We start from the raw sequence: 10,764 nt of genomic DNA on the forward strand, positions 1-10,764 counted from the left end.
AAATTCGTCCCTGGTTTTAGACATTGGGACGTTAAACAAGCATGCACAATTCCTTTGTTTGGTTGAATATCATTCCTTATTCCCCATAGAAATAGCTATTCCTAGAGGAATATAATGGAGTATCCAAAAATATGTGTTTTCACCAAACAAAAGAATAGGAAGCATTCCAAGTTCTTATATTTTTAATAATACCTATTCCTATCATTCTTAAAGGAATGACCATTCATTTCTTTTACTTGTATTGTTTCTGTTGGTAGTTTGAAACTCTCTTCCTTTCATGGTTAGTCTGCTATGAAAGTTTCTCAGTGTGCCAATAAAGCACATTCTTTAGCTAAGTAAGTCGCTTTCAATATTGTTTTTTGAGGCATTTCCATAGGATCTCCCATTATCTCTTCTATTCGGATCAAGAGTGAGAAAGATTCTTCCTTGTAACCATTTCCCGCATTTAATTAGGAAAAAAAAATGATCTTTCCGTGTACCAAACGTGTCTTTAATTTGAGTCATTGTATATTTGTAAGAGAGAAGAGCATTAACATTGAATATTTCACACTTCATCTTTTAGTAGATGCTATTATTGACGATAAACCAGGAAAAAATCATCTAAACTACTCTTGGATAATGCTTACTTGCCCTGAGTTTGTATGAACCAATGATGATAAGATGTGAAGTATGATTATTTCATTGGAATAGTCATTTCATTCCATAGGTCTATTCAACATACCAACCAAAGAGTTTGGCGGAGAGTCAAAATTGATCGCTCTCCCCCATGACAATTTCAGTTCCTGCGCCAACCTACTTATATTTGAAGAAACCCAAATTGCTCATGGTGAATTACTCTCTCAGCTTCCGCTCAATTAAATTCATGAGACAGAAGCTTGCCTGTATGATTAGCTTTTCAGACAAGAGTTTGAATGTCTTTCCCTTTATCATCATTGCTTGATACAAACTCACCCCAAGTAAACCATTATCCAAAAGGCGTTCACAAGAACAAATTAATAGCCTTAAAAGGAGTAACAAATGAAAGATAGACAAGAACCAGAAGAATCAAGATGCTCTGTTATCTCTTTTTAACAAAATTGGATGATACAAAAAAAAATGAGGAGAATAAGAAAAAACATTAAACAAAAGGCTAGCACCGGTCAACCAAGCACCTTGTCTACTCTGAAGGAATCCATGACTTGGCGAAGATCATTTTCCTCTTCCAAGAATACATTTTCAGGTGTTTGCAGCCTCAGCTCGTACAGCCGATTGTTTTCGACTCCAAGAACTGAAAGGTAGCGCCGGTCCCATTCCAAACGAACCACACGTTCTTGTGGCATAACAGCCAGCTCATTGTTGCTTGCATATGACTTTATGTTTACCTAATAGCAACACAATCCAATACACATTATTAAGAAATCAAACAACTGTAGTTAAATTCGTGACCCAAAAAAAAAAAAAGAGAAGGGAAAATCCTACATTGATATTCTTGCAGAACAATCTAGAAGAAAATGATCAAAAAACACATGTTAGAAAGTTTTTGCGACATGGACAATGTACAACTCATTTCATGTTGCGCATTGGTTCAATAATATAAGTGCATACAAATGGCACATCCCTCATCCAGTACCCCTTCATATGCACTCTTCTTCTACTGCCTTACTTTCTATAACAAAAGATTTCAACACCTGATTCTGTCAAATATGACACAACACAGCTAATCCTGAAAAGTGATAATCAACACAAGCCGATCCAATCCGACCAGACAATCTTAATCACTACTAAGCAATTAACATTTGCAACACTTGAAATACCTTACCTCGACTTGATAGTATGTCCTCCCATCATCAGCAACATTCGAAGATGTGGAAAGAATATTCGATTCACGCCTGACACCAAGTCTCGTAGACATGAACTCTGTCAAATACTGCTTAAGTACTTTCTGTCCGGCTTCTTGAGGCGGACCCAAGTCTTCAACACTCTTGTACTTGGAGGATGAGGGAGAGGACATCTCCACAGAGATATTTTCATCAAGAATATAAGGGTCCCTGAAGAATATGTCAGCCCCAGCACCTCGGACTTGAATCCAGTTCTGAGGGTACTTAAATGAATAGCCGTCAAAAGTATCTATGTATTCTCTGAGCCCAACGGATGGTTCAGCAAATGCAGCATCAGGCAAACTAACTCCTGAGAAGAAATAACTTGACAAGATTAAGGCCACCGCATTCCTCCTGGGAACTGCAAAAGCTTTAGTCTGATTATATATTAGAAAACGCATAATCAAGCGACATTGCAGATTACTCCATATTGTGGAACGTAGAAACCTAAGCAAATGCATGTAGAATACTACTTCATAAAACATGCAGCTGCAAATTGTACACACAACAGCCATTTATCACCACACAGGATGCTCAACATGAAAAGACCTCATAAGTCATAATCAGACTGTTAGAATATTTTCTTTATTGGGCTTACATTGATTGTGGGTTTTGATGTGCTAAAACGGTTGGACAGACAACCTAGAATGATGGGCCCAAATATTATTGAGTGATCATTTAGTTGTTGGGCTTTATACACCTTAATCGTGTAGGAACAGGATTCCTACGGGACATGGTAAACATACTAACAATATGTACTCTGTACCCTGAGTTTGTGATGGTTGACTCTATTTGGATTTGGTTTTACATATATAAGCTAGGTCTTCTCCTCTCCAGATACACAAAACCCTATTCTCATTAGTGGAAAATTTTGGCATGCCACATTGACGGCCACCTTAAGAGAGGAGTAAGGAGGGGAAGACTTGATTGCTAATATTTGTAATGACTTAGGAAAAAGCGCTAACTATATCTGTGTTATCATTTCAAAAGGACTAATTAATTTTGGAGCTTTTCTAGAATTCTTTATAAAGTCTAGTTTCACATAGTAACTAGACAATGTGAGACTTAGCACTCATAACTATCCTTATAAATCACCTACTTTATGTGGGCTACTCCTCATCTTCCCAATATGGGACTGGAGTGTCACAAAAAAAAAAAAACTAATCATATATGTGCTATTACTTTAAAATGACTAGTTAATTTTAGAACTTCCCTAGAATCCCTTCTAAAGTCTAGTTTCACTAGTAACCAGGCAATGTGAGACTTAACACTCATAACTATCCTTATAGACCATCCACTTTATGAGCTACTTCTCATCTTCCTAATATAAGAACAAGGTGTTACAATATTATTTTTGCAGTATACCTTATTCAACAATAATACAATATCATGGAGATGGCGTCTCCAGGTATTCCTGAGCTCTGCAATTTATTTATTTTTTATCTATGTTTTAATATTTTTTTTCTATAACGAGGAACTCCTCCAATACAGAACCACTCCGTGTACCTACCAATGTCAGGAAAACCTATCTATGTTCTAATATTCTGGCATGATTGTTTTAGAATTAACACAAACGTCTCTCACGACAATACATAGGCTAACCCTCCTTATGGCTGTCAACAAGTACGAGGGGAAGTAACAATTGCTAAAATGATTAAGAAACAAAGCCTGTCTTTAGCAATTCAATTCTTTCTTCCTTTTACTTAAAAAATAATAATAATAAAATCTTATCTTTTGTTTTCATTTCCCCATACTTTCCTACAAACTCTCCCCCCACCCTTTCTTAACTAGAAGAAATTCTAAATTGTGAGATTTCGGAACTCGAGCTTGGCTAATCGACAATGTCTTATTGCTATGCAGACTCTTGGTGTCACTAATCCAACTTAATCACCGCACCCACCAGTCTGAAATAGAACTACTGTCGCTTTGGTAGTCCAGAAAAATAAGGAAATAGAAGCAAAATAAATAAATAAAGTTATCTACCTTTTTTTTTTTTTTTTTTTTTTTTTTTTTTAATTTCTTTTAGCATTGAAGTAAATTTGGGAGATTTACCGCCTGGGCTTGGCAAGAGATTGAGCGGCAGCGGGTGGAGTCGGAGGAACGGTTGATGAGGCAGCGCGTGAAGTGGCGGGGAGGAAATGGGGTCGTAAAGCGAGTTGAACCGGCGGTTGGGTGAGTCGGAGGAGGAGGAGCGAAGGAGTCCACGATGGTCGCCATTTCAGAGAGGAACAGAGGAAGGAGAGGGAGAGTCCACTCCTTGAAAATCCAAAAGAGAAAGGATCGGATAAGGAGGGTCAGGATAAGATGGGGTGGGGTTCAGTGAGCTTGTTATACATGTGTCTCTCTATGATTGGCTCTGTCAATGAAGGACTTCTTTAAAACGGAAAATGGGTAAATTAGGTGGCAATTAAGCGGATAGACGGCTATGAACCTATGAATTTTATGAAAGTGAACTCTGTTTCCTCTACAGCTATAAAATCAGCTTTGAATCGCCAACCCACCTTCAGACCAAGCACAAATCTCTCAATCCTAGATACCCAGTTGGTCAAATGCCAAAATCTCAAGCATTTGAACCAAATCCTGTCCCAGATGATCCTCACCGGCTTCATCAGAGACACCTTTGCCGCCAGCAGAGTCCTCAAATTCTCTGCTTACTCACCCTTCATTCACATCGATCACTCCCGCCGAATCTTCGACCACATTGAGGACACAAATGAGTTCATTTGGAACACCATGATGAGAGCATATGTACAGAGAAATTCACCTGGAAAGGCTATATCTTTGTACAAATTGATGTTGGATGAGACTGTGGGTGGCGATAATTACACATACCCAATTCTAGTTCAAGCCTGCGCTATCCGGTTATCGGAATTTGAAGGGAAACAGATGCATGATCATGTTTTGAAAGTGGGTTTTGATTCGGATGTTTATGTACAGAACACGTTGATTAATATGTATGCGGTTTGTGGGAAGATGGGTGATGCGCGTCGCTTGTTTGATGAAAGTCCTATATTGGATTCAGTTTCATGGAATTCGATTTTGGCAGGGTATGTTCAGATAGGGGATGTTGAGAATGCTAGGTATGTATATGATAGGATGCCGGAGAGGAACACAATTGCTTCAAATTCTATGATTGTGTTGTTAGGTAGGACAGGTCACCTGATTGAGGCTTGTCAGTTCTTTAATGAGATGCCAGAGAAAGACATGGTATCTTGGAGTGCGCTGATTTCTTGCTATGAGCAAAATGAGATGTATGAGGAGGCTTTGGTTTTGTTTGTGAAGATGATGGCTAATGGAATTATGGTGGATGAGGTTGTGGTGGTTAGTGTTCTTTCTGCGTGTGCGCATTTATTAGTTATCAAGACAGGAAAAATTGTCCATGGCTTGGTTGTGAAAATTGGAACTGAATCTTATGTTAACCTTCAAAATGCTTTTATTCACATGTATTTAACTTGTGGAGACATAGTGGCAGCCCAAAAACTGTTCAATGCAGGCTGCCACTTGGACCAGATATCTTGGAACTCTATGATCTCTGGGCACTTGAAATGCGGATCAGTTGAAATTGCCAAGGAGTTATTTGATTCCATGCCCAATAAGGATATTGTGTCTTGGAGTGCAATGATATCAGGGTATGCTCAACATGACCGTTTCTCGGAGACTTTGGCATTGTTCCAGGAGATGCAGCTTGAGGGAATCAGCCCTGACAACGCCTCTTTGGTTAGTGTGATATCAGCTTGCACTCGGCTTGCTGCCCTCGACTTAGGCAAATGGATTCATGCTTATATAAGGAAGAATGCTCTAAAGGTTAATATCATTTTGGGTACAACCCTTATAGACATGTACATGAAATGTGGGTGTGTAGAAAATGCAATGGAAGTTTTCTATGGCATGGAGGAAAGGGGGGTTTCTACTTGGAATGCTCTCATTCTTGGTTTGGCAATAAATGGTTTGGTAAATAAGTCACTTGGCATGTTCTCTGAGATGAAGAAATGTGGTGTAGTGCCCAATGAAATAACATTTTTGGGAGTTCTTGGGGCTTGTAGACACATGGGTTTAGTTGATGAGGGGCGTCGGCATTTCAATTCCATGATTCAAGAACACAAGATAGAACCCAATGTTAAGCACTATGGATGCATGGTTGATCTTTTAGGGCGCGCAGGTATGCTCAAAGAAGCAGAGAAACTCATTGAAAGTATGCCCATGGCACCAGACGTTGCTACCTGGGGTGCCTTGCTTGGGGCTTGCAAGAAACATGGTGACAATGAAATGGGGGAGAGAGTCGGAAGAAAGCTCATTGGGTTTCAACCTGACCATGATGGGTTCCATGTGTTACTGTCCAATATATATGCTTCAAAAGGTAATTGGGATGATGTTCTTGAAGTTAGGGGGATGATGATGCAACATGGGATGATGAAGATCCCAGGTTGTAGCATGATTGAAGCAAATGGAGTAGTTCATGAATTTCTAGCAGGAGATAAGACACACCCTTGGATAAATGAGATTGAGGATAAGTTGGATGAAATGGCTAAGAAACTGAAAATGGAAGGTTATGCACCGGACACAAATGAGGTTTCCCTTGACATTGATCAAGAAGAGAAGGAAACATCTCTGTTTAGGCATAGTGAGAAGCTTGCAATCGCCTTTGGGCTTATTGCTACCAGTCCACCAACACCAATAAGGATCATGAAGAATTTGCGAATATGTAATGATTGCCATACAGCAGCTAAGTTCATCTCTAGAGCTTTTAATCGCGAAATTGTGGTGAGAGATCGGCATCGCTTTCACCACTTTAAGCAGGGTGGTTGTTCATGCACGGACTATTGGTAGCAATGTTACACTCGAAGCAAATTAATTTCAAAGTTACTCACCTGTTGCTGTGATTATTCCCCGAGAGCTTGGCCAGTTCTGAATTCTGATTGTACCAAACATCTGCTTCACCTGTGCTTGATGCTTTACAGTTCCAAGTTGCACGCCAGTGAAGCACCATGGCAGCAGTTTATGGCTTGGTGACAATGATTGATGTACCACCTCCCTCATGAGATTTGAAGGCAGTGCCCTTAATTGTGCCAGATAAAAAGGACACTTTTTTTGGGAGGAGGTTGGGGGTTAAAACCTATAAATGGTGGAGTTTTCTGATAAGAAAATTCTCCATTTGTGGTCCTAATGCTACAAATAGACCAATGGTGGATTGATTCATTACTGCATCCAACTATATGATACTGATTGAGGCCAAGTCACATTGGCATTCAGAAATACTATCGAATTACTCCAGAGAACTAACTTTAGGAAAGATTACCTTTAGACTTGAAACTTGAAAGCATTGGGAAGGAGCTTTGGAGGAATCTATTTCTTCGGTGAGGTTGGACACTGGTCTGTTTGGGGTGAAATGTGTACTCTGTAGGAGGAAAGTTCTTCATGGCAATTGTTTTTGTAGGATCCTGTCCAGCACAAGAGAGGCTGTTGAATTGATCTTTCACTGCCTAATGGCTTATATTACCTGCTTGCTCCTCAAACATTTATTAATGCCATAAGTTTTAAAATGCTTAGACCAAATTTATAGAAGACAGATTTCTCAATTTTTGGTTATGCTCTTCATTTTCACTCCATCTTGCATTAACCAGAGGCAGATGAGAAATGGTTTGAAGAAAGTAGAAAAGTGAATGACAGCCACAATTAACAAGAAAAGTTTTACCAGTGAACCAATTTATGTGTTTTGCTGCCAAACAACACGCGAGTACATTGACAATAATATCTGTCATCTTTAATTTAGTTGCAGCATATAATGAGAGGATGCGAGTTAATTTCCTGAATCTTCAGTGATGCCCTCCTTTTGAAGGCTTTGATGTAGCAAAGTGTGAAATTCGTCATTAACACTTCTTGATTTACGTTTTCCCCTCTTTCACTGGATTTAGATGTACCAAAATTTTACTTCTCAAGAGACCCTCACAAAGAATTCCTTCCTCTTTCCTTTCTTGTACCCAACGTAAGGTTGTATAGGATAACCTAATAGTGTTCCAGAACCATAACATCTTTATCAATATGGCTTTCAAACCCCTTTAACTTCAGATTTCGTTTAAGTCCCATCTTCTAGGTCATGGATTAAGCAATCCAAATCAGGTACATATCCTGATTCCCTCATATGACAAATCAACAAATCCAAAACTCTATACACCCACTTTATGTGTGAACCCATTTTATCTCCAACAACAAAACTATGAACCTCGTCTTTTACCTCGATCCAGCTCCTCCCAGCCTCTTTCTTACTCCTCATCCCTCTCATCAACTTCCTGATATCTGCAAACTCCCCCCACTTACCTTCAGCTGCATATAGATTTGACAGCATCACGTAAGTACCCACCATATTTGGCCTCAAATCTAATACCTTTCGAGCTGCCAATTTGCTCAAATTCGTAAGCTTATGTGCTTTACAAGCTCCAAGAAGTGCCCCCCAAACAGACTCATCAGGTTTAAATGGCATGCTCTCTATTAGTTGGTAAGCCTCCTTAACTCGCCCTGCACGCCCCAGCAGATCCACAACACAACCATAAATCTCCTGATTTGGGGTGATTTTATAATCACCCTTCATTGATTCGAAGTACCTCAAACCTTCATCTACAAGTCCAGCATGGCTGCAAGCACTCAGAACCGCCATAAACACAATCCTATCAGGTCTAATACCTGATCTAATCATCGCATCATACAAGTCAACAGCCTCTCTTCCATATCCATGAGCCCCATATCCGATCATCATTGTAGTCCAAGAGACCAAATCTCTGCAGCTCATTTGACTAAAAACTTTGCATGAATCAGTTATGCTTCCAGACTTGGCATACATGTCAATAAGGGCATTAGCCAATGCCAAGTTACCATCAAGGCCTCGACGAACAATTCCTCCATGAACCTGTTGTCCGCAATTCAAAACTGCTAGATTAGCACAGGCGGCTGTAACGCTGGTAAACGTGAAGCAATTTGGACTAAAATCTTCTGACTCCATCTGTGAAAAGATACGCAAGGACTCGCTGGAATCCAATTTTTCATGTCCAGCAATCAAAGTATTCCATGTGATCAAGTCTTTTTCATTCATTTCATGGAAGCACTGATTTGCCTTAGATAAAAACCCACACCTGCAATACATGTCTAGTATAGAATTCATGACAGGAAGATTGGAATCAAACCCATGAGTAATCGCTGCTCCATGTATTTGCTTGCCCAAAGTGTGAGAGCTAATTGAGGCGCAAGCTCTAACCGCAATAGAAAAGCTAAATGGGTTGAGTTCTGCTTCCTCCTGTTTGCCAACAGAATTCATGAACTTAATGTATGCTGAGATAAATGAAGCTGAATTTTTGTCGAAATCTGAAACTACGAGGTGCAGATGAACAATAACAAGTCTGCTACGTACTGAATATGCAATTCTTTTGAAACCCAAATATTTTCATAAGTTAATTGCAGTGATCCACCCTAAACTATGGGGCCATCTGCAATCTTCCTAAACTATAAACTTTTACAATCAACATCCTAATTCAAGACTAATTTGCAATATCCAAACGAATGTACAAATGACCGTATGTCAAGTTAGGGGACATTGCAAAATGACTTTATAGTTTAATACACTCAGATACAATTAAATTTATTTTCAAGGAATTTGAGGTTCTTTCAGCTACTTACCTGCAACATTTGCTGGAAAACTCGAAGCCCACCATAGCCATCACCTCTATGAGTGTACCCCGTGATCAAAGTAGTCCATGACACGGCATTCTTTGCACGTATATCCCGAAAGACCATGCATGCCTCGTCCATGCTAGCACAACAAGTAGCATACATGTCCATGAGTGCATTATCAACGTACATAGACCCCTCCACTCCCTGCTTGATAGTTAATCCATGAACCAATTCTCCACATGAAAGAGCCTTCATGCCCTTACACGCCTTCAAAGCACTGGACAAAGTAAAAGCATTTGGCTCAATTCCGTTCCCCACCATCTCACCGAACACAGTCCATGCATGGCAGTAGCGGTTGCAAGCGGTGTACCCTGCAACCATGGCTGTCCATGTAACCACGTCTCTCTCAGGCATTTCATCGAACAGTACCCGGGCTTCTTTAATCAAACCCCTTTCAAAGTATGATTTGATGAGATTTGTGGCTAATACGGAGGGCCCCTTTGGTAAAAAAGGCGGCTTTGATTGGGTGTTGCAGTTTTGGGCCCACTGAATGGAATTTCGGATTATGGGTGGGATTGAATGGAAATAAGTGTCGGATAGTAATCTTTTTGTACTCATTTCTGTTGTTACATGCACATGATCATACCCTCATAACCCCAAATGTGAGTTTGAGCTCTAGTTTTTTCATATGTTGTAACAAAGTATAGTTCATGTAAAGGCTTCACTCTCACGTGATTTGGGAGGGAGTGGAAATGAGTTCGAGTCACTGTGACTCTTATGAGTGTGATATTAGGGTATATATATATATATATTTCAAGGAATTGAAAGGCTACAAATTTCTCATAATTAAATTACATAAATACTGTTATCACTGGAAAAGAAAAAGAAAAGAAAAGAAAAGATATTTCCCATTGTACGGTCCATGTATTTCCCAACTTTATAATAAAAAATAAAAATTGAGAAGCCTTAAGAGGTGGCTTAGGACCAATATGTGAGAAACCCATAATTACTTTTTGCCATATCTTTTCATTCTTCCCGCTAAGGGTGGGCAAAATATTTGACTATCGCCTACCGACCGCCACCGAATTGCCATCGATTGTCTACTGACTTATTTCAGTTCAGTAGTCGGTATAGATTTTTATTCCGAAAGTCAGTTCGGATCGGTTCGGTAGTCGATATAGTTGATTTTTAACCTATTAATCGAAACGAACCGACACTTTGAATAGAAACGACGTCGTTTCGTTTGATC

At 39.6% G+C, this 10,764-nt stretch overlaps 3 protein-coding genes across 6 annotated transcripts; 1 reads left to right on the plus strand and 2 right to left on the minus strand.

Annotated features, from left to right (window-relative positions):
- Window positions 1–1,018: 1,018 nt before the first annotated feature.
- LOC133851398 (psbP domain-containing protein 1, chloroplastic) lies at window positions 1,019–7,371 on the minus strand. Of its 4 annotated transcripts, none has more exons than XM_062287806.1 (3): window positions 7,153–7,371; window positions 1,799–2,217; window positions 1,019–1,361 (listed from the first exon to the last, which is right to left on the minus strand). In XM_062287806.1, the coding sequence occupies exons 1-3, from the start codon at window positions 7,271–7,273 to the stop codon at window positions 1,140–1,142; spliced, it is 762 nt and encodes a 253-aa protein (XP_062143790.1). In that variant the 5' UTR covers window positions 7,274–7,371; the 3' UTR covers window positions 1,019–1,139. The 4 variants fall into 4 exon arrangements, with proteins under 4 accessions (XP_062143790.1, XP_062143789.1, XP_062143788.1 ...); XM_062287805.1 differs by lacking the exon at window positions 7,153–7,371 and adding an exon at window positions 6,725–6,995; XM_062287804.1 differs by lacking the exon at window positions 7,153–7,371 and adding an exon at window positions 6,725–6,995 and having other exon boundaries at window positions 1,799–2,226.
- On the plus strand, window positions 4,275–7,418 carry LOC133851395 (pentatricopeptide repeat-containing protein At1g08070, chloroplastic-like). Its single transcript, XM_062287801.1, has one exon. The coding sequence runs from the start codon at window positions 4,290–4,292 to the stop codon at window positions 6,681–6,683; it is 2,394 nt and encodes a 797-aa protein (XP_062143785.1). The 5' UTR covers window positions 4,275–4,289; the 3' UTR covers window positions 6,684–7,418.
- On the minus strand, window positions 7,407–10,321 carry LOC133851396 (putative pentatricopeptide repeat-containing protein At1g56570). Its single transcript, XM_062287802.1, has 2 exons — window positions 9,522–10,321; window positions 7,407–9,141 (listed from the first exon to the last, which is right to left on the minus strand). The coding sequence occupies exons 1-2, from the start codon at window positions 10,131–10,133 to the stop codon at window positions 7,930–7,932; spliced, it is 1,824 nt and encodes a 607-aa protein (XP_062143786.1). The 5' UTR covers window positions 10,134–10,321; the 3' UTR covers window positions 7,407–7,929.
- Between the last annotated feature and the right edge of the window lie 443 nt (window positions 10,322–10,764).

Source organism: Alnus glutinosa, chromosome 12 (genome assembly GCF_958979055.1).
Source record: "Alnus glutinosa chromosome 12, dhAlnGlut1.1, whole genome shotgun sequence".
Lineage (NCBI taxonomy): Eukaryota > Viridiplantae > Streptophyta > Magnoliopsida > Fagales > Betulaceae > Alnus > Alnus glutinosa.

What these genes read in the sequence shown, in the direction of transcription:
- LOC133851398 (XM_062287803.1), bottom strand. Translation starts at nt 4,073, where the DNA reads ATGGCGACCATCGTGGACTCCTTCGCTCCTCCTCCTCCGACTCACCCA. An exon ending in TCTCTTGCCAAGCCCAGGCG is followed by an intron (nt 2,234 to 3,908) that starts GTAAATCTCCCA and finishes ATATATAATCAG; the next exon opens with ACTAAAGCTTTTGCAGTTCC. An exon ending in GGACATACTATCAAGTCGAG is followed by an intron (nt 1,362 to 1,798) that starts GTAAGGTATTTC and finishes TGTTGCTATTAG; the next exon opens with GTAAACATAAAGTCATATGC.
- LOC133851395 (XM_062287801.1), top strand. Translation starts at nt 4,290, where the DNA reads ATGAATTTTATGAAAGTGAACTCTGTTTCCTCTACAGCTATAAAATCA.
- LOC133851396 (XM_062287802.1), bottom strand. Translation starts at nt 10,133, where the DNA reads ATGAGTACAAAAAGATTACTATCCGACACTTATTTCCATTCAATCCCA. An exon ending in TTTTCCAGCAAATGTTGCAG is followed by an intron (nt 9,142 to 9,521) that starts GTAAGTAGCTGA and finishes GTTGGCAAACAG; the next exon opens with GAGGAAGCAGAACTCAACCC.